Source organism: Humulus lupulus, chromosome X (genome assembly GCF_963169125.1).
Source record: "Humulus lupulus chromosome X, drHumLupu1.1, whole genome shotgun sequence".
Lineage (NCBI taxonomy): Eukaryota > Viridiplantae > Streptophyta > Magnoliopsida > Rosales > Cannabaceae > Humulus > Humulus lupulus.
The window spans coordinates 90,412,539-90,436,969 of NC_084802.1; the positions used below are offsets into that span (position 1 = coordinate 90,412,539).

At 36.2% G+C, this 24,431-nt stretch overlaps 1 protein-coding gene across 1 annotated transcript; it reads left to right on the plus strand.

Moving 5' to 3' along the window:
• Positions 1-10,733: 10,733 nt before the first annotated feature.
• On the plus strand, positions 10,734-12,152 carry LOC133803852 (uncharacterized serine-rich protein C215.13). Its single transcript, XM_062241993.1, has one exon. The coding sequence runs from the start codon at positions 10,889-10,891 to the stop codon at positions 11,933-11,935; it is 1,047 nt and encodes a 348-aa protein (XP_062097977.1). The 5' UTR covers positions 10,734-10,888; the 3' UTR covers positions 11,936-12,152.
• The last annotated feature ends 12,279 nt before the right edge of the window (positions 12,153-24,431 follow it).

The following is a 24,431-nucleotide window of genomic DNA, read 5'->3' on the forward strand; positions in this document are numbered from 1 at the left end:
AGTATTTAATGATTATATGCATATTTACGTGAATTATATTATTATATGATGGTGAATGCAGGCATATGGGAGAATTTATTATTGTGAGGGTATTTTGGTAATTTGGCCACTGTGGGCGTAGTTGTATATTTTGGGTGCATGATTGTGATTTATTAATATAGCCACATTTTAAGGTGGATTGGTTCGAGCTAATCGACATGAGACGATCATGAGATGTAAGTGTTCGGTCTAGTCATAACAGGTTTAAGTTCGGGGCTCGGGGTGAGTCTCGGGGTGAATTTAATGATTATAGCGTTACCGGGGATTTTAGGGTAACGGGATATGAATTATTGGTGTTTTAGGATATTGAGATTAGCGAGAATTGGGAAGCGTTAATTATGATTAACGGGATAAGCGGAAAGTACCAATTTTACCCTTGAAATGGTTTTAGAGGCTTTAGGTGGCTTAAGGGTATTTTGGTCATTTGAAGGGATTTATATTACCCTTTAGTTGGCTGTAGAAGGATAAAGACTAAACAGAACAAAAACAGGGGTTGTCTTCTCCCTTCCCGTACATCATTCTTCTCTATATTTCTCTTGTTGTTCTTGAGCTCAAGGTGGGGTTTTAAGCTAGGAAACTCAAAGGCTGGGTTGGTGGACTTGGTTCAACCATTGAAGGAGGTTCAAATCTGAGTTTGAGGTGAGTTTTAGTCACTGGTTTCAGGTGTTACTCTGTTTTCCTTTAAGTTTTCAATTCATGGTTTTTGATGTGGAAAGTGGGAATCAAAGGGAGTTTTTGTGTTGGTTTGATTGGGATTTGATGAGGGTGAGCTGTGGGTGTTGTCTAGAGGTTAAATTGAGTGTTTGGAGAAGGTTTGGAGTTGGTTCGAACAGTTGGTTCCAATGGAAAACGCAGGGGAGAGTTGGCTGGTGCGTGCTGATTTCTTGGCTGATTTGCGTAATGAGCTGCGGCCTGTCTATGGTGTGCCGCGGCCTGTGTTGGCTTTAAAGGTGAAAATGGCTCTGTCAGGAGGGTGAGCCGCGGCCCATCAAGGCAGATTTGGCCAAAAATGGGTTTTTGGCCTAGGGATGCTAGCTTAAGGCCTCGGGGTTGATCCTAGTACCCGGTTAAGTGGGGATTGATGTCCCGGAGGCTATATATTGATTGGGGAACTTATGTTGATCATTTTTATTGATGATACCTTATATTTTGTTATGACTAGGTGACCGCTAAAGGACTAAAAGTTGATCGTTCTCAAGGGTCGTTCCTTTAATCGTTCTAGCTCGACTTCGAGGTAAGAAAACTGCACCCTGTGTATATGAGACATGCATGGCTATTATTGGTGTATGCCGGTTGATTATTATGTATGACATGCATGGTTATTATGATGCATGTTGGTTGATTAATGAGTATTACATGCGTGGTTATTATTGATGCATGTCGGTTGATTATTATGTATGACATGCGTGGTTATTATTGATGCATGTCGGTTGATTATTATGTATGACATGCATGGCTATTCTTGATGCATGTTGGTTGACTATTAAACGTGACATGCATGGCTGTTATTGGTGCATGTTGGATTACTGGATATATTGCATATGATGCATGAGAAACATGTGATTAGGACATGCTTTGTATACTGGGTATGATATTGTTCAGAGCTTGAGCCTCTGTGGTTGTGCATGGTCCTAATTGTACTGGTATTTGTTTAGTAAGCATGCTAAATACCTTGTTATGGATGTTGAACATATGGTATATGATTGGTGGCATGACTTACTTGTGTATGACACTGACTAGTCAGGGACCGACTCTACAGTCGAGAATCATGCATTGAATGGCTCTATGGCATTAATGCTAGACCGACCCTAGGGTCGAAGAACTTATAAGCGCTTGCCTGGTCTACGACCAGATGACTATAGCCAAGGTATATGACCCCGGTGATCGTTTTTCACATGGCTAGGGGACATTGTCCATAGCTTCGACTCTAGGGTCGAGAGGAAGGTTATGTTGGTGACCAATCACCATGCACCTGTCCTAATCAAACTTATGAAAGGATCACTTATCAGTTAAGCCCTGGTGACCCTATCGTCACATGGCTAGAGGGAGCAATGCTCATTATTGTGACTTTTGGCTATTGTCATCTATTTGCTTGGACTGATAGTCCTGAATGGTTATTATGATCGTTGTTGATATTATATCATGCTTTATTGTGTTTTCTTGCTGGGCTTCGGCTCACGGGTGCTACGTGGTGCAGGTAAAGGCAAGAGGAAGCTAGACCATCCTTGAGTTGAAGAGCTTAGGTGATGACGTGTACATATGCAACTGCTCGTCCGCCACGACCGAGGTTTAAAGTGGAACTAGGGTTGTACCTTGTTTTGCCGCTTAGAACGGCCTGTTGTAAATACTTTTCTGTAATAGACTCTGAAACTTTATTTTCGGGATCCCAATGTATATATGTTCTAGTGAAACGTTACATCTTAACAAAAATGTGTAATCCCTAAACCGCTAATCACACTAAAACCACGATTTTGGCCAAACAACTCGATTAGCGAGTTTAGCACTGTTTACAAGGCACACCGTAACGGTCCCAGGAGTTGGGGCGTTACATATTACTTCCTGGTTCCTAAGGGATTCAGTTTCTTCCTTTGAGCTGGACTCATCTACATACAGCCTAAAACAAGGGGCATTTACACCCTAACCCAAGGAAGGCCAGGTTCTATAGTTTGTCCCATACTCCTCAAAAATGGAGGACCTAAAATGGTGAGTGTTGTCAACCACAATGGTACCTTTAGGGTAGCTGTGGTTATGGCGTACCAATAAACGGTCCACACAGTGAAGGTGTTGTGGTTAGGTCCGAGTCGGTAGGATGGCGACTAACGAGCTGGTTGGAGTAGAAGTGAACTAGCCTAAAACTTGCAGTAGCCCAATCTAATTCTCTATATGGATTATCTTGGCCAGAGGAGATGGTTGCTGCCCCAGATGCAACTCGCTCTAGATCAGGCCCCTGATTGTCTTCAGGAGCTCGCCTCTTCCGCACTAGAGGTGCCACATCCTCTTTCTCCTCAGTCTCTTCAATGGCGGGCAAGACTCCTTGAGGAGGGGGAGCTCAGGAATAACAGGAAGTGGACCATGAGTTCTAACAGCTAGCATCTGGCCCTTGCTGATCAGGCTACAGGCCACCATGGTGGCGTCATTCACAACTTGACGGAAGTCTTTCTCCTTCGGCGGAAGACTAGAAAATGTCTTGTACTGACCCCCAAGGGTCTCAAACCACCCTATCGTCGCAAATATAACTGCACAAGGAATTAACTCAATTAGAATACTCAAACAAAAAAAAAGTTATAGTGATAAGATAATTTACATACTGAATTCATAAAGTTGAAGACTTATAAGCGCGGTTCAAGTATCAGGGCTTGTAGTTCTGGAACCCATTTTACATAAAGAATAGGTCTTTATAGTCATTTGGGTGGCTGGGGAGGTCGATGACAGAGGCTGAGCTGGGAAAGCAAGTGAGGTAATAAAAATTATCATCTCGGCCCTTCTGGTCAGGACTGGCCTTGAGGTAGAAAAATACATAATATCTGTCAGAGTGGGGACCTCCCACTTTTGCCTCAAAAACATATATTTTAACCCCGCCAAAAGTCAATATGAGTTTAGCGGGAGCTGGAACGGAGCCAGTTTGACATAGTTCAGGAAATCTACGAAATACTGGTCCAATGGGAGGAATGCACCTGCCTTTAGGTGCTCATCACTCCAAGCCTCATAGTCATCTTGGAGAGGGGCGTAGCTCCGCTCTCCTTACAATGGAGGTTAGGCAAGGAGGTCACTAACTCCCATCTTAATCCCATGGCTCAGCAAGATCTTGTTAACCTTCCCTGTGTCGTTTTCTGGGACACTATGTGTTCAGCCTTGAAGAAAGCGTTGGGATCGACGACAAGTTCCCTCTCTACCACAGCGCCAAAATGAGGAATTTGAGAGTCAGACGCGACTTGCTTGCTCTTATTCTTGCTCTGAGCCGAGGAGCTCACAATGTTTTTCTTTGGGGGGGCCATGATCTAGCTTGCCTGACGACAAAATGGCCTATTAGTCGCGACCTAAGACAATAACTAGCTACATCGATAAAAGGAATGGTGATCCGAGGGTTTAAGTGGTCCACTTTTGGTGATTTAAAATTGACACGAGCTAAAGATGTGTCCTAGCATCCAGCGCATGGTCCACGCGTGGTCCTAGGCCACGCGCTTTGAATTCGTGAAATTTCCTGATACTTCGGGATTTGTGTGTCAGACTCATCAAACCCACTACTTTTTTTTGAAAGTGGTTTAATGCAAAACCGCTTAAGAAATCGTGACCCTTAAGCTACCTAAAACCAAACCTAAAACCCTGTTGGCTTCTACATCCAAACAGGCATTCTAATTGATTTACCAGTAACATTTTCTTTGTAAAACCTAGAAAAGTTGCCCAGTTTTATGAATACCTTATTCCTAAACAAGCCTAGTCCTGTTCATTTAGCCTAAACCATACCCTATTTAAACTCAGACATAGCCTAAGCGATATTGAACAAAGAATGTTCTCTGAAGTAAAAAAAAAAAACCTCATGGGAAAATAAAGAATTAAACTATTCAAACTATATGAGGAAATACTTACAGTTTATATGTTCGTTCAAAGAAAATGTCGATACATCCACAGGAAGCTCCTTGAAAGCTTCTGAAAGTCTGAAGGGCGATGAATGTTTTTGGGAAAGGTTTGAGAGAAAAAGGGAATTTTTTTTTTGAAAAGGAAATTTTTGAATGCAAAGGTGGTAAGGCTCAGGTCTGATCTCCCTATTTATACGTAAAATTTGGGAATTAATTTGGGCCATCTGATTGGGACAGCTTGAGATCCAAATGCCAAGATTAAATGAGCCATACGACGGACGGACGCCAATTACAGACAGCCACGTGTCCAACACTCGAGTAGTAAGCAAGCACGATTTTACATGGCATAATCCTCAAAGCCTCTACTGTGCATGTCAGAAAGTGATGACATCAAGCACAAGCATGAGCTTGGGGGGCAAATTTTGTACCCTAAAAATTAGCACGAGTCTAGCCACTCAGCTCTGTTAACAATGATGTGAGCAGCTCGATCTGGGACTTGGCATTACGACATTCAGGTGGTTATCAAGCCACCTCTCAGGATAATGGTTCAGTTCAAGACATATAGTGGCCACATTCCCCTTTTGGCGCTCTGAAGTTAATCTGAGCTAAGGTTCAGATAATCTTTGATCACCAACTCCATGAAATATTCAGCTCGTGGAAACCTGGTCAGAACGCATACTGAAGAATCCGAAGAGACTCAGAGGCTCTTTATATACTCATTAATGCCCAGGGTGTATTGCATATTTATCATTTATGATCTGAGATAGCAGGAGTATATTCTATTCTGTTATGCAATTGTATCCCAATGTAAATAGGAATAATTTTTATTAAATGTATACAATATTTATGCACACGGTTACCCAAACCTGTCCAGGAAATTCCACTATAAATATGAGGGATAATGGACAGGGAAGGAGACTACCTTTTTGTATTACTGAAACTCTGCAGAAATTGTGAGAGAAAAGCAATAACATTGTCTTGTGGACTAGGTGGATTTTAACCACTGAACCATGTAAAACTTGTGTGTACGAAAGGGTTCTTATAAGTTCATTACAGTTCACAAATAAGCACTAATATCTTTATTAGATTTCTAAATCTACTGTTGGCGAAAAACCGCGTCAACACACATGTACAAAAATTATACATTTTCTCATTTACTCTCCTTTAAACCATTTTTGCAAATTATTATTCTAAAACAATAAAAGTAAGCAAGCCTAAAAATCAATTAGTAATCCAAAAATGTTCATAATTCATTTTTAACAATTTTAACAATTCACCCTAACGTGTTTCTATACTTTAAACATCTTAATATTACAATTAGCATGCAAAACTAACAACACCAAAATCAAGCTATTCTAAGCCATATAAAACACCCAAGGCTGAAACCTACATGATCAAACAACCCTACTCTCTTTTGCATGTTTTTAAGAATAATAAGGAAACAACATTAGCATATTATAGTAGAGAAAATTCAAGACTAAAGCCCTAATATGCATCTATAATCATCATTGCATATACTTGCATAATTCATTATAATCAAAATATCCATGGCACTATAAACATAAGATTCCCACATAAATCTCATCAAATTCTTACATCATGCATACCCAAATTTTCCTCATGCTTGTCTAAACACCCATACACTCCCACACACACACACACGCACCCAACGATAGAGCCACACACGCCTAGGCCACTTCCAAGAATACATATTATACAAAAATACTCATACATAACCCACATGCATATTTCTTTTCCTGTTTCTATGGATTTAAGAAAAATAAAGACATGGAGAACAATCAAAATACATAGAGGCAAAAACCATTCAAGCAACCAACAACATGTCAAAACATGAACAATACATCATCACCATAACAACAAATGGGTGAGATTTTCTATTACCTCCTTGGTAGTGTTCAAGAACACAAAAGCAATGATCAAACCTCTTTGATACCCTATGAATATTGAAACCCACAACAAAGAGAAAATAAAATATACTTAGAATTAATAATAATAAGAAGAAGAATGAGAATATCACTATGAACCAACATGCTTACCCTGATGGATTTTCGAAATCCCTTATTTTTCATCTTCTTTCTTCCTTTCTTTCTCTCCTTCTTTCCCTAGCCTCACGAGATCTCCCTCTTCCTTCTACCTCTAGGTTTCGGCGCCACAATGCAAATGAGCTATCAAGCTCAAATTTTTCCTTTTATTTACCCTAGTGGTCGCACCCTACTCTTCCAATGGGAATGAGAATTTTCCAAAACTCATTTCCCTTAATATGGCCTAAAATCAATTTAAAATAAAGAAAATAATTAAATGGGAAAAAGATGTCAACAACTAAATAAGGAAACTATGCTCCTTGCTCTTCCAAACCTCTACACGCCCATTCCCTCTCTCTCTTCCTTCTTACTTGTTTCCTTTTCTCTATGTGAACACTAGTCCTTCTAGAATATATCTCACATTTACTTACCTCAATTTCCCTTTTCTTTAAATAATAAATAATAAATAAAATAGAGAGGAAAATGCATTATGCATGGAAAACTAACGCATGCTCACCATGCACACCTTGCACATGCACACACAAGTGCTAGAGTGCATTTCTACTAATCATGCACCTTGGTGCACACAACCAAAACTCAAGAACTCACATAATAAAATAATTCACAATTTTAATTCACATAATTTATACCAAACAATTCAAATAATAAAAGTAAATTCCTAACACTTATCAATTAAAATAAAAAATAAATAAAGCACACAATTTAATAAAATAGAAAAGTATTTGGTGTGCTACAACCACACTGGCGCATATTGTCTTTACTATACAACACTCGAGTTGTCCTCTTCTCGGTGAGTACGTCTAGTATAGACCAAATCTTTTTTATTGTGTCACATGGAATGACAGATAGGAAAAGGCTTGTTCTACAAAACTGAACATTTACAATGAAAATTAATGCTTCTCATAAATAAATAAATAACTAAAAAAGACAATACTAAAAATGTGTGTAACTACAAATCTTCAACTACTGTTTTATTTTCCATAGTTTGTAAAGTAAAATCCTTCCACAATTTAGCTTGGAAAGGTAGTTCAGAATAGGCAGCTGTCCAGCTAAGGCAATGGCCGAATCATAATAACCCTGATCAAACCTCATGGGTTACCTTAAAATTGAAGAGTTAATGAAACTTCTTTGTTGTGGACTCATGATACTTAAGTTTGTGAAAGAGGTTTAAATGCATGGAATGGTGTTGGAACTATTTGGAGCGAGTTGAAGGGGATGATCCCAAAGAAATTTAGCACCTAGATAAAGTAAATTTTGAAAAAGAAGGTGGCTACCAGAGATGATGATAAATTCATTGAAGACCATTTGGCCATCGGAGGGGGAGCTTGCCCTACTCGAACTAGTAGGAAGGAAGACACTGACTAAAGGGTTCAGACCATAATTGGTATGTACGTTGGCTAGATTTTTAGATGTGAGTTTGGAAGACTTGGGAAGCAATAAAAAACTCAGTCATGGTTGTCCCAAAAGCTTGAGATGAGCATGGATTATCTTGTGTGTGACCCGTATCTATGAAATGAGAGTATGCTAAAGGTTTCTAATGATTAAAATTGGTAAGGGAATCTCGACCCTTAATTCGCATTGATTTGACTTAGCCCTTTGAACTCAAGGAGGATTCGAAAGGGAGGGTCACCAAGGCGATTGGAGAAGAAGGACCACGAGAAAAAGAATCCTTGGATGAATTATTGGAACAATTAGCCTTCTCATCGAAGAAAGAAAATGATTGTTTTGTTAGGTTGTTGGTAGTTTTTCTCACAAAAGATTAAGTTCATCTTGGACCTCACACAAGTACTCGCAGAGCAAGAGATGTATCAACCTCTACATTGCGAGTCGCAATTTAGACCTCATTTTCCCACCATGGGATGCGTGCCTTTATTTCTTGTATTTCTATAAAGCATCAATCCATGACTTCGTAAGAACCACATTGACTTCCTGTTCGAAGGGTGAATGAGTGGGGTTCAAAGAGTGGCACCAAGAAAAGGCCACACAGTTTTCTTACAGCTGAATCTCAATTACTAGTTCGTCATAACTAGAGGAACCTAATGAAAATATCAACCAAGGTATGGCTGCCTGGGGAATCTCTAGACTTTATTTTTCTATCCATATTAAACGAACAAAGATGAACTTATCTATACTATCTTAGACTAATTTCAGAGAAAAAGTCTTAAAGCTTTGCAAAAAAGTTACAAAGCCTAGAGACTTGGATTGTATTTATAGAGGAATAGAATACACTGAGTAGTATTACAATCAACAAGGAAAAGTTGTTACAACAACTAAACAAGAGAGCTAAAAACAGAAAAGACAATTAACAACTAAGCTGTTTTAACTAACTCTAACAGTGCATAACTAATTCAATCCAAGTATAGGCTTATCATCCCCCCTCAAGCGAAAGGGTGTAGATCATACTTTCAGCTTGGTCTTCAAGTACACAAACCGATCCTTGAGCAGTGGTTTTGTCAAAACACCTACAACTTGATCTAAAGAGGGGACATAGCGCACTTCAAGCTGCTTGGCTAGGATCTGATCACGCACAAAATGGAGGTCAATCTCAATATGTTTTGAACTAGCATGAAAAACAGGATTAGCAGCTAAGGAGGTAGCTCCTTGATTGTCAACCAAAATAATAGGAGCAGCAAACTGAGGTATACGAAGTCGGACAGCAGATATAAAAGCCACTTGATTTCAGGAGCAGTATTAGCAAGTCCCCGAAACTCACTTTCAGTAGAAAACCTGGCTCTGATACCATAAACGAACAAAGATGAAGTTATCCAGTGCAACACTTTTTTAGACCAATGTCAGAGAAAGAGTCTTAAAGCTTTGCAAAAGTTACAAAGCCTAGAGACTTTGATTGTATTTATAGAGGAGTAGAATACACTGAGCAGTATTACAATCAAGAAGGAAAAGTTTCTACAACAACTAAACAAGAGAGCTAAATACAGAAAAGACAATTAACGACTAAATTGTTTTTAACTAACTCTAACAGTATATAACTAATTCAATCCAAGTATAGACTTATCACATATCAACTATATCTATCCTTAGTAGAAAGTGTTCATTAATCTGACATTAATTATCGTTAAGGAAAAACTTGTGTTAACAAATATTGATTAATATATATGCATATTTTAATAAGTGCAATGTATATTGATTGATAATAAATTTTATTAATTAATAAAATATTACTTATATTATATAGATTGGATTGATCAGTTTTAATATGATTTTTGAGAATATCACACGCGAACCGTTCTAATTTGATTAAAATCAAATTTTTGATATACAATCCAATCTAATTATAATTAGTTATCTATTTTTTTAATAATGATAATTAGGTATCTATTTTTTTTTAATTAAATTAGAATTGGATTAGATTATTATGTTTATTTGGATTGGATGTTGAGCCCAAGTACATCCAAATATCCTCGCTAGTATGCAGTCGTTAGAATTTTTTTTGTAGTGTGCATGGACTTATAGTGTCAAATTATCCAACAAAAATACCACTTAATAGAAAATATGTTATAGTAACCGAGATATTAAAGGAATAAGGAATCAATTAAATGTTTATCATTGGTATATATTTCTTTTCATGAATGTTCGAAGTTTATAAAGTGCAAGACACAGATTACAGTCATGGGCCTGCGAAATGTTCGAAGTTTATATCCCCAAAACTTTTTTGTTGTTCAATCTTTTATTAATTACATTTAATTTCAAAATGTACAAGAAAAGTGGTCTGACATTGTGTCAATTGTAATCCAGAAAACAATGACGGCAAACAATTTATTACCTCAAATTTGAGGAGAAATGATATTCAATCTTTGCAACCTATGTAAATGGTTTTTCAAACTATGAAAAAGCTGGAGAGACATGATGAGAGTAGAACCCACTAACAGTATCGTACATAACCGTTGTCCAACCGATTTCATACCCGGCAACCTAATTCAAAACTATATTCAAAAGCTAAACACAAAATAAAAAAACAAATAATAAAAGGTAATACATAAAGCAAAACTCCCATATATTCCACCCACTTTTCCCATTTGTTACATTTTATTATTCTCCCACTCCATTTGAAACATTTTCCACTAAAATCAACTCAATTACCTTACCTTGAAGAATAATATTACATAAACGATACTACTTCGACACTATTATCGTCCTTTTGTTTGGTTTCATTGTTTTTGCTTCTCTCTAAGCCAAAATTAGTTTTAACAAATGGGTTCTTGCATTAGCAAATGCATACCTCAAAACTCACAAAATTCTGAAGCCCAAGCAACAGAAAAAGATAGTGAAAAGAAATTGGATCAAGTCCAAGACAAGCTCGTCATAATCTCACAAACCTCAACAACTACTACTAAACCACAAAATATTCCTCTATACAATATTCCAAACAAAATCTCACCCTCCCCACCATCTCCTTCACCTTCTAGTATTTCTAATAACTCCTCTCTTTCTTCCTTCACTACATGTCCCTTTTCCACCAAAACGACAAGTCGTAGCACCAGCACCATCAGCATCAGCAACACCAACAGCTGCAGCTCTAGTTCCACGTCATCATCGTCCTCTAAAGACAGATCTTTCTCAAACGATTTCTTGTGGTCGTGCTACAAGGAAAATCCACACATAATCCGAATTAACTCAATCAAGCATAGCAGTTCTAACAGCAATAAAGCGGCGTCGTTTCATTCGCCTCATAAAGGTCCGCCAGCACCGCTTAAGAAGAATGTGGTGTCTCAGAAGCGGGTCCGATCGAGTTCGCCAAGTAATGTGGCGAATGATTATCACCATCTCACGAGACAGATGAGTTTCCGCCGAGATATTGTCGAGAAATCGAAAACTTCTGGTCCAAGCAGTAGAAGACTAGCCTCGAGATCTCCTTCTCCGAGTCGGAGATTCATCGGTAGTCCTGGAGGAGATAACTGTATATTGACTCACTCAAAGAGTACGGTTCCTAGTAATTCACTTGGTTCTTCCAGGCGCGTGAATGCCTTAGGTAATTATTCTGATCAAACGACGTCGTTTTATTCAAGGAAGGAGAGGAGTACTAAACCATCATCTAGTCCTAAAGACATCTCCAGAGGTGATCGACCGATACGATCGTGTTTAAGGACTAGAGATCAGTCATTAAATAATAACATCATTAAACGATGTGGTACAAAAATCGACGGAGAAGCCGTGATCAGTGACCAAGAATTTGACTACGTTTTATTAGACGACATTGATAACCCTTTAATCTCCTTGGATTGTTTTATTTTTCTGTAGAAACTTAATTATGTACATTTTTATGTAATGTTCGTATGCATGGATTTTGGTATGTTTAAGATTTCTTTTTTTTTTTTTTTCCTATTCATTAATGAGTTTGAAATTATTTATATGCATATGATGATCAACAGGATCTCCCTTTTCATCTCTTTGAGTATATAAAGGTATGCGTTGTATTATTTGTTTTTATTTATTCTATAGTTAAATTTGATTGTTTCATGTGATGAATGTGATGTATTTCGTTATTGGTTGTCACAAATCACTCTCATACTTCAAATATATTTATCTGAAAAGTTGTTTGCGCCTGACGGACTAAGGGGGCGTTTGAAATTTTTTACCGCCTCATTTTATTTGACCGTCTCCAACGACTACAAGTGATCAGCACATAACTTTTATTTATATTTTTATTTTTTTTAAAAGAAAGAATCGTATTAAAAGGCTAAATGAGCCAAAAAAAAAAAAAAATATACAAAAAGCAACTCATCAGAGAAATCGTCTGACAACACAACCTTACTTTGAATAAGGACTCCTAGGAATACACTGAGCAACCTTATTCGTAGATCATTTAACCTTATATACACAAAGACAATAAATCCCTACAATCTTGAACAACCAAACCAAATTGGGAGGAAAGTGGAGATCTGTCATTTACGGCCTGAACTAACACAGAAGAATCAGATTCAATATCTGTTGGGAAAACGTATTGCAATCAACACAAATTTTTCCCTCTTTGTATGTCAAAAATGAAATTGCTAATCGAACACCACAACTAGCAATATCAATCAAAGCAACGCAAGCAATATAAATCATAAATAATGATAAAAGTGAGACACCAAGAGTTTTACGTGGAAACCCAATGTGAGAAAAAATCACGGGAACGGTTGTCCGCTTAAATCATCCACTATCACTAAAGTCCAATAATGAGATTACAATGTTCTTTTCTAGTATAACTAGAGTCTCACAACAACATCAAGATTACAATATTGGATCAACAATACATATAGTAATTGAAATTCCGTTTTTAATAATTACCAAATTAATTAAATCATGTGAATTAATTAATGTGTAGAATGGTAATTAAATGTTGAAACAAATTTCAGTTCTGTCTGGATAGAACCTGAATATGTCACCACAGAAACTGAACATAATAAAAAAAATAGTGCAAAATACACAACGAATTTTTACAAAGTTCAGAAATCCTTTCGGATAACCTACTCCTTGGGGACACGCCGAGAATAAAACCAATTAATAAAGAATCACAAGTACAAAATATTGACTTAAACAAAAACAAAACTCCTTCTTGAGATTTGCCGCAACTTTGTTGTACTTCTCTTCACTAATTTGATTCTGATTGAAGCGTTCAACCACTTGAACTCCCTTCAATGATCCGCGAGTGCTTGCATCCTCCCAAAAACTATAAAAGTTGTGTTCAAATTATAATGTGTATTCACTCATGAACGTGGTACAAACTCACCACAAAACCTAAACAATTATTTTTTTACAAGGTCATGTGAATACTATGATCTTGAATACAAATAAGGAACTCTCACAAATATTACAATACTCTCACAAATTATGCACCAATTAGTTCATTTTTTCTCAATGCCTTAGAAGCCTATTTATAGAGTGTATTTCGTGCTCAGAAAGGCTGAAAAAGAATCTCCTAATAAAAGCAAGAATATTTGAAGATATTCTTGATTGATGAAGAATTGCCTTTTCTAAAAGATTCAGAGCCGACAGATACGACGTTGGTGGGGACAGCTAATACATGTGTCAAATCAAATTTCTCAAGATAGAAATAATGATTAATTACATCAAAGATTTAGTTTCCTGAAGTTTATTATCTTGAGCTGCGCGAAAAATTAAAGACAAATATTCCCTAAATGATTTCGAGTAAGTACAGAATATTTGCTTTATATAACTAAGATACAACTTCCCTTTATAATCATATTGTGATAAAATAAGGATAAATAAGGAATGTTAATATTCCGAAAATCACAATAATGGGAAACTGATATTTCGAAAATCACAACAAAGAGAAAGTAAAAATTATATTTTAAATAAAAAGATATTTCTATAAAATATGCCAATTTTAGGATTTATAATTTCCCCTTTTGGCAATTTTATAGACAAGGCATATCTATTTTTGTTTTTAAAAGATCCTGCATAAAACAAGTGAGTGCTTAAATTTACAAGAGTCGCAAGATGACTCACAAGACTCTCAAAATGATTCCCCCTGCCAAAAATAACCAAAGCACATGACTAAAACATTGAATAAAAACAATGAGCAACTGTAGATCAAATAACATAATTAAAGCTCCAAAAATAGAGAGTTACTCTCTCTCAGCCTCATTGTCTAAGAGAATGCCAAAGAACAAATTAAACGAAACCAAAACAAAGACACTTTTAGTGTTCTTTGACAGTGTATGTAGGTTCAACCAAAGGAGAAGTCAAGGTCTCGTGGGACATCTTCAAAGGACGCTGAGAGTCAAAAAGTTTGTAAATGACATGTGGAAACATCAAGTGTTGACTCTTGTGTTGGCACCACTCAAGGACATGATCTGATAAAAAATAGCAGCAGCAAGATCAATAGTGTCACCAGTCCCAATTTTAAACATTAGAAAGGCCATATCTTGAGTGATGGTTGAGGAATGAGTGGTAGGCATCCATTGAAGAATGAAAATTCAAAAAGTGAGTAAGGTCCGAGACCCAAAGAGATGCACTTGGTTCCCACACCATAGCTTGCCCAACTAATTCAGACAAAACTTGATCATTTGCAAACTCAATTGAATCATCAACCTCAACAGGAACGACATTGACGGCCTTACCAATTTTAGTAGGACTAAACCTATACCAATGACCCCTAACATAAACCTTATGAAACATAAAAGAAGTCTGATCCAGCAACTCATCATTCAGATTTGCATAAAATTCCTTAACTACCCGAGGCACAAACCCATCAAAGCCAGAAAAATATCTTAACCAACCCCTTTCCTCTAAAGTAAGTAAAACCCCAAAAACACAATGAGGAGAAAAAAGGAAATTACGTTCACTAATAAAGTGACGATGCTCATAAAATTTCATATTTTTCTCATTACCATTAAAACAGAAAGTAAGAGAATGAGCTTTGAAAGAGGAACCTAAAGTACAGACAGGGGCACCTTTTTGTTTAGTGAGTTTGGTAGTCAATTCAGAAAATGCCAAAGGTGTTGTGCCCTTAGGGTTAGAGGCAACAGGAGTGGTTTCTGATGGGACTTCTTCAGATTCAGTCTCCTCCTCCAAATCTTCATGACGATCTTTAGGAATTGGCTCGGTCAAGGAAGGGTCCAACTCAGGCAGTGAGTCTTCCATTTCAGGAGAGACATCCTCCGATGAGGTGCAAGGAGGTGGGTTGATTTTTGCCTTCAATTTGAATTTGGATAAAGAAGATGAATCAGAGATGGAGCTAGTACCTTTTGTTGGAGCCACTTTGGCCTTCTTCGTTCTCTTTGATCCAGCAGCTTTGGATTTGCGTTTTCCCTGTGCCTTGAGTGTCAACACATCAGGGGATAACGACGCTTTAGAGTTATGTTCAAATGGATCAGACACGGCATCAATGGAGACAAATTATGTAGGACTTGAAGGCAAGGCGAGTTTGGATCTTACTTGACCTTCGGGTGAGGCGATTGGAACCGCTGAGTCTTGGTTTTGCTGAGCATCAAGGTTGGAAAAGGTAACTCCTTTACTCGTAGCCCCAATCAAAGTAGATCCCTTAGGACCCGGAAGAGCAGGAACCTTATTTCTTGCTGTGGTTTTGGGTTGACGGCCTGTAAGAGGTGAGACAACGGGGATTGACGGTGGAACATGCGGAGTAGCAAAGGGAGCTGTCTCAAGAATTGTCTCCTTCTAAGCATTCACAAGTTTGGAGGTAGAACCATGACCTCAGGTCTTCATGGCTACTAGGAGAGAAACAAACGTAAACTCACAAAGAACAAAACCCTAAACACTTTGGTTACAAAGAGAAAAACAAGAAAACACTTAGAATTAAACAGCCAAAGTGAATCCGAATATATAGAGAATTTGGTGCACAAATGAGGCAAGTTCGAAAATGGGTAACCGAATTTAATGTGATAATGCCAAAATATCTCCTTTAAAAAAATTCGTTCACACCTCAAAATTGGAAACTAGTTGCATGATTTTGAATATAATGAAATAAAACAAATAAATTGCATAAATTATTTTTCAAACTTGATTTTTTTCTTAAGTACTCGGTCATAAAAAAGATTTTATTACCATTATTTTTTTTAAAAATAAATTGTCGAAAATAAAAAAATAAATTGCCATACCAATGTGTCCATGTAAATGCCAAGTCCTGTTCAAGAGAAACAAGATAACCATTTTTTTTAAATTAGAACAATGAATTATAATTAAAATACTAAGTGATAAAGATAATAATAATTCGAAAAAGAATACACCAATAAAAAAAATATTTTAATCAATTCATTATATGTATGAGTCATACAACATTTTTACATAGTCTAGTAAACAGGCATATGTGTGTGCATGTGTAATCAATTTGGCGTTTCTTTTTTGCTTTTTAAAGCTAGAGTAATTGCCCATGTTTAGCAATTGTAGCCTTTTTCCAAATTGTCACCATTATGGAGGCTATAACTCGTAGACTAATGGTAGCCCTTTACACCGGTAGAGTATCCTCCAATATAATTGCTAATTACCTGGTACCAACTTACTCAGTGTCGACTTTCACACATCAGTATAGGTAGCTAAAACAGACATAATGATTAAGAAATGATCATACTAAAACAGACATAATGATTTGATGAAATATAAATTGAATGGTCTATAATTTTTCAAATATGGCTTTTATTTCTCACAAAGTATAACAATTATAACATTCATTTTCTAAAAATTAAAAATATGGTCATCAAATTTCTTCCAAACAGGACAAGGGATTTACATAAACACATATGCATGGCAAGATAATCAATTATAGACAATTTTAAATAAAACAAACCCCCAATGATTTCCTAAGGGAATCAAATCTGACCGTGTCTAAAGCTTTAGTAAAAATATCTGCAATTTGTTTGTTAGTCTCAACATATTCTAAAATCAGATTTTTGTTTTCAACAAGTTCCCTAATAAAATGATGATGAATGTCAATATGTTTGATGTGAGAATGCTGAACACGATTTTTAGAGATATTAATAGCACTTGTATTATCACAAAAAAATGGTTTAAGTTTTGATATCAAACCCATAGTCTTCCAACATTTGTTTCATCCACAAAAGTCGAGTACAACAGCTTCCAGCAGCTATGTACTCAGCTTCAGCTGTTGACAAGGAGATGGAGTTTTGTTTTTTACTATGGCAGGAGACTAAATTGTTTCCTAAGTAAAAACAACCACCACTTGTACTTTTGCAATCATCAGTGTTTCCTGCCCAATCTGCATCACTATAACACACAAGGTTAGAGTTTGTTTCTTTGGAGTACCAAACGCCTAAATCAAGAGTATTATTGATATAACAAATAATTCTTTTTACAGCAGTCACATGAGACTCCATGGGGTTTCCTTGGAAACATGAACACACTCCAACACTGTAACTGATGTCTGGGTGATTAGCAGTTAAGTATAGGAGACTCCCAATCATACTCATGTAAAGAGTTGGATTAGCTTTATTCCCATTCTCATCTTTAGATAGTTTGACAGTAGTTCCCATGGGTGTTTTAGCAGGTTTAGATGGATTGAGTCCAAATCTCTTCACCAAATTTCTAGCATACTTGCTTTGTGAAATGAAAATTTCCTCGTCTGACTGCTTAACTTAGAGTCCTAAGAAAAAATTGTGTTCTCCCACCATGCTCATCTCAAACTCTTCCTGCATTTGTTTCGCAAATTCCTGTACTAGAGAGTCATTAGTAGAACCAAAAACTATATCATCAACATATATTTTTGCTATCATAATATTAGTATCAACATTTTTTATAAAAAGTGTTTTGTCTAATCCCCCTCTCTTGTACCCCTTTGAGACCAAAAAATGAGTTTGTCTCTCATACCAAGCCCGTGGGGCTTGTTTCAACCCATACAAAGATTTTTGCTATTTAAAAACATGATTAGGACAGTAAGGGTCTTCAAACCCTTTGGGTTGCTCCACATAAGCTTCTTCATTCAAAAATCCATTTAAAAAGCAGATTTGACATCCATTTGGAATAATTTAAAACCAAGAACACATGAAATAACTAGCAATAATCTTATGGATTCAAGTCTTGCAACAAGGGCAAATGTCTCATCAAAATCAATTCTTTCAACTTGAGTGTACTTCTGTGAAACTAGTCTAGCTTTATTTCTTATTATGGTCCCAAATTCATCAGTTTTGTTTTTAAATATCCACTTTGTACCTATAACATTAGTATGACTCGGACTAGGGACAAGGATCCATACCTCATTCCTTGTGAATTGATCTAGCTCTTCTTGCATAGCATTAATTCATGATTCATCATTTAAGGCTTCCTTCACATTTTTTGGTTCCAATGTAGAAGTAAAACAAACAAATTGAACCAAGTTTACATACCTCTTTCGAGTGACCATACTCTCTTCAAGATTTCCCAAAATGAGATCAGAAGGGTGATTCATTTTTACTCTAGTTGATGGTTCTTTTTGAACAGGGTCAGAAGAAATAACTGGATTTTCCTTCTTTGTTCGTTCAGTTGTTGTCATGACAGAATCAATGTCTGATACATCATCAGTAGCTGTTGTTGCCTCTGAAGGTTTGGCTATCAGATTTGACATCCCTTTATGTTGCTGAACATTAATGAACCTGTCAATTTCCTCCTCATGGGAGTACTCAGAAAAATCTTTTAGATCATGAGCAACCACATTAGCAGATTCCATAACAGTTTGGGTTCTCATATTATAAACACGATAGATCCTACTATTGGTGGAATATCCAATAAAAACTCCCAAATTGCTTTTGGCATCAAATTTGCCCAGATTCTCAAGATCTCTAAGAATATAACATAAACACCCAAATACATGAAAATAATTGACATTGGGTTTTCTACCTTTCCAGATCTCATATGGAGTTTTATTTGTACCTGGATGCAAAAAATCACGATTAATTGTGTAACAGGCAGTGTTAATTGCTTTAGCCCACAATTTCTTTGTGAGTTTTTTGCTATTCAACATAACTCTGGCCATTTCCTGCAAGGTACAGTTTTTTCGTTCCACTACCCCATTTTGTTATGGGGTTTTGGGTGTAGAATTCCAAAAGATTTAAAATATTCATCATATACAGAATTTTCAAACTCCTTACCATGATCACTTCATATTCTTACAATTTTTTTCAATTTTACAATTTTTTTCAACTCTTAGTCTTGTACAGATAGTTTGAAAAGCTTCAAATGTATCTAATTTTTCTCTTATGAAATCTACCCAAGTAAATCTAGAAAAATCATCCACACATATAAAAATGTATCTCTTACCATTAATGCTTTCAACCTATGTAGGATCCATGAGATCCATATGCAATAATTCCAACACATTTGAAGTATTAATATCAGATAGTGCTTTATGGGAAATGTTCAACTGTTTTCCCAATTGACATGATTCACGCTTACCAAGTGAATCTTTACCCAACTTGGGTATACCATGGATGAGACCTGCATTAGCAATCGTTTTCAAGTTTTTGAAATTAATATGTCCAAGTTTTTCTTGCCACAAATCAGTATTATTAAAACTTGATGATGACGCATGACATGTAAATTTTTGTGTGAGTGTGTAACAATTATCCAAAGAACAATGTCACCACTTTGATTTACAACATTACACTCACCATGCGAAAAATTAACAAGAAAACCTTGGTCACAAATTTGGCTTATGCTAATTAAGTTGGCTTTCAGCCAATCAACAAGAAGCACATTTTTCAGTTTTGGTAACCCTTCAATGTTTAGAGTACCTTTACCTATAATATTTCCTGTCATTCCATCCCCGAATGTTACTACTCCACACTTCAAGGATTTGAAGTTGGTGAGTATGTTGACATTACCTGTCATATGTCTTGATTAACTGCTATCAAAGTACCATGAACTAGATGCATGTATTTTATGACAAGTAAAGGTAGCCAAGCAAACAGAGTTATTTTTCTTGACCCATATTGTTTTTTATTTTGAATTTCTTTTGGTCAAGAATTGATTCATGCTACCAAAGTGTTTAACATAATTCTTATTAAACAAACTTAACAGTGAAAAACACTTAGGTCTTATGTGTCCTTTCATACTACAAAAATGACAAAATGGTAAAAATTGTCCAATGTGTTGGAACAGATGCCAACTGTGTGGTCTCTGAAGAGGTACTTGTTCCTGCAAAATGGTTAGTTGTCACAACAAACAGATAATTCATGGATTTTACAAAAACTTTTTTCCTTGAAGATTCAAATCCATTAGATCCTAATCCATTGTAATCACAAGCCTTTTTTCCTGCAGAGAGAATATCATCCAAAATTCCAGATCTTGGATTAAGCATTTTGACACCTTTTTGCATAAGATCAATTTATTTACTCAAAGAATTAATTTCATCATTTTTGGAAGCAATAATCATCTCAAGTTATTTAATTTTTTCAACAAATTTTTTATTATTGCTAGCCATTAATCGATTCTCAGAGCATACTTTCAGCCATTGATCATACATTATTTTATAAGACTCTTTCAATGACTCCTCATCTAAGTCAGAATCATCAGAGTCAATATAAGATTTCTCATTATTCAGAACAGAATTATTAAGGCATAACAAATCATTGGAATCAACTAAAGAAAAAATCATACCTTTGTGAACAGAGGTTAAGGCAACACTATTTTCTTCCTAATCACCCTGTTCAAAATCTTGATCACTCCAAGTGGCTGCCATGACTTTCTTTTTCTTTAAGGTATTTGCACACTCAGATTGAATGTGTCCAAATCCTTCACATTCCCTGCACTGAATACCATTTTTATTAGTTTCAGAGGGTTTAGAAAAATTACCTTTTGGGCTTAGGATATGGCCATTTTGTTTCCCAATTTCTTTATGTATTTTTGAAATTTTTTTGTTAACAAAGCCATCTGATCATCCTCATGATCCGGACTTTCCTTCTTTTCTCTGGAAGATTTCAAGGCAATAGATTTCTCCTTGATTTCTTCCGTTTTACCTTTTTGTCTGAATTGTTGGTTTAGTTCAAAAGTTCGGAGTGAACCCATCAATTCTTCTACTTTTATTTTTTTCCAGATCTTTTGCTTCTTCAATTGCAGTTAGCTTAGTCTAAAACCTGTCAAGGAGAACTCTAACAATTTTTCGAACCAAAAAATTATCTTCAAGTTTCTCACCAAGAGCAAAATATTCGTTAGCAATATCAGACAATTTCTCATAAAATTCAATGAGGGTTTCATTTTTCATTTATTTTCAAATTTTAAAATTTTGTTGTGAACATAACAAGCCTAGAACGCTTAACATCAGCAGTTCCTTCGAATTGAGTTTGAAGGATATGCCAAGCATCTTTGGCCGAAAGACATGAAGAAATCAATTTAATGTAACCTTCACCAACACCATTAAAAATAGCATGTAATGCTTTATTATTGTAACTGGACAATTTATCTTTAGCATCAGTCCAATCAAGTTCAGATTTTACCTTAGTTACATCATTGCTTTCTGCTGGAGGAGTCCAACCACTCAAAATAGCTCTCCAAGTCTTTTCATCTTGAGATTTGATGAAGGCTCTCATTCTAACTTTCCAATATGGATAGTTAGAATCATTGAGTAAAGGGGGGCGAGTTATGGAGCCTCCTTCTGTAAAAAAAGACATTGCAAGAACAAGAACAACAAATGGAATAAACCAAGATCACCCTAAAAAATGAGTGACCCGCTCTGATACCAATTTAAATTCCATTTTTCATAATTACAAAATTAATTAAACAATGTGAATTAATTAAGGTGCGGAATGGTAATTAAATGTTGAAATAGATTTCAGTTCTGTTGGGACAGAATCCAAACTTGTCACGATAGAAACTGAACATAATAAAAAAATAGTGCAAAAACAATAAAGAACACAATGAAATTTTACAAGGTTCAGAAACCCTTTCGGATAACCTACTCCTTGGGGCCACGCCCAGAGAATAAAACCAATTAATAAAGAATCACAAGTACAAAATATTGACTCAAACAAAACAAGACTCCCTCTTGAGATTTGTCGCAACTTTGTTGTACTTCTTTTCACTAATCTGATTCTGATTGAAGCACTCAACCACTTGAACTCCCTTTAATGGTCAACGATTGCTGGCATCCTCCCAACACAAGGCTTGTAAAAATCCTCTCTTGAAGACTATAAAATTTGTGTTCAAATTACATTATGTATTCACTCATGAACGTGGTATAAACTCACCACAAAAACTAAACACTCATTTTTCTACAAGATCAGTTGAATACTATGATCTTGAATGCAAATAAGGAACTCTCACAATTATTACGATACACTCACAAATTATGCACCAATGAGTTCACTTTTTCTTAATGCCTTAGAAGCCTATTTACAGAGTCCATTTCGTGTCAGAAAGGCTGAGAAAGAATCTCCTAATAAAAGCAAGAATATTTGAAGATATTCTTGATTGATGAAGAATTGCCTTTTTTAGAAGATTCAGATCCGACAGATACGACGTTAGTGGGGACAGCTAATACCTGTGTCAGATCAAATTTCTCAAGATAGAAAGAATGATTAATTACATCAAAGATTCAGTTTCCTGAAGTTTATTATCTTGAGCTGCACAAAAAATTAAAGATAAATATTCCAGAAATGATTTCGAGTAAGTACAGAATATTTGCTTTATATAACTAAGATACAACTTCCCTTTATAAATATATTATGATAAAATTAAGCTAAATAAGGAATCTTAATATTCCGAAAATCACAATAATGGGAAAGTGATATTCCAAAAATCACAATAAAGGGAAAGTGAAAATTATCTTTTAAATAAAATGATATTTCTATAAAATATGCCAATTTTAAGATTTACAATCATCATTAATAAAGATGGATACACTAAAGAAAAAGTTTGGGTCTCAACAAATGGGTATAGTGGGAGAGCACCTTAGAGAGGACAAACACCAAATCGTAGCTGGTAGATTTGTAGAGCACACTGTAAGGATTCCCCACCCAAAATTTGAGATAAATTTGATGAGAATCAACCACTCATTCTTCAAGTCAAATTTCCAAAACCCACTCTTTCTCTCTCTAGATTTTCTCCCATCTTTCCCTCTTTTTCTTCTCTGTTTCACGCTAGCCTCTCTCCTCTCAAAACCACCCGAACCCCTTCTTTTTCTTTTGATTAATGCAGCTCACGTGAGCTGCCTTCTTCTTCCCTTTTTTTTGTTTATTTTGTTTCGGGCTCAAAGCCCTTATTTGGTCCTGGCCCAACAATAGGGGCGGACCCAAAAAATCTCCCCTTCCACCTCAGTTTGTTGGCTCCAATAAGCCCGCTCTTCGCCTACAAGCTTTAAGCTTCTCCTTAGGCAAAGATTTTGTCAACATGTCTAAACCATTTTCACTGTTGCACCTTTTCTAAGTGCAATTCTTTCATCTCTAGCACATCGTGAATCCAGTGATATCTAACATCAATATGCTTAGATCTAGAAAGGAATGTTGAATTCTTGGAGAGGTGAATGGCGCTTTGGTTGTCACAATAGACAATATATCTTTCTTGTTGCAAGCCTAATTCTTGATGAAACTTTTTCATCCACAAAACTTCCTTATAAGCTTCAGTCATAGCTATGTATTCAGCTTCTATAGTAGACAAAGCAAGGCATTTTTGTAACCTTGATTGCCATGAAACAACCCCCTTTGCAAAATTCATCAAGATCCTGAAGTGTATTTCCTGGAATCACAATCACCTGCCATGTCTACATCTATGTACCCATCAAGTATAGGTTCACCATTTCCAAAGCATAAACATAACCTGGATGTTCCTCGTAGATATCTCAATATCCATTTCAGTGCTTCCTAGTGCTCTTTACCAGGAACAGAGAGAAATCGGCTGACAACTCCAACTGCATGAGCAATATATGGCCTAGTACAGACCATAACATACATCAAACTACCTACTGCCGATGAGTAAGGCACTTTGATCATTTCATCTTTATCTTTCTCACTTGTAGGACATTGATGGGAACTAAGCTTGAAATGGCCTGCATGTAGAGAGCTCACTGGTTTAGCATTGCTCATGCTGAATCTTTCAAGAACTTTTTCAACATAAGTTTCTTGAGATAGCCAAAGTTTCCCATTCTTCCTGTCATGGGAAATCTTCATGTCAAGTATCTGTTTCGCCGATCCCAAGTCTTTCATAGCAAAAGACTTGCCCAACTCTCCTTTTAGTTTTTCAATTTTTCTAGCATCATGGCCAACAATCAACATATCATCAACATACAGTAGGAGAATAATAAAATTATCATCATAAAACTTCTTTGTAAACACACAATGATCAGAAGTAG

Excerpts from the sequence above, each read along its gene's own strand:
- LOC133803852 (XM_062241993.1), top strand. The coding sequence starts at position 10,889 with ATGGGTTCTTGCATTAGCAAATGCATACCTCAAAACTCACAAAATTCT.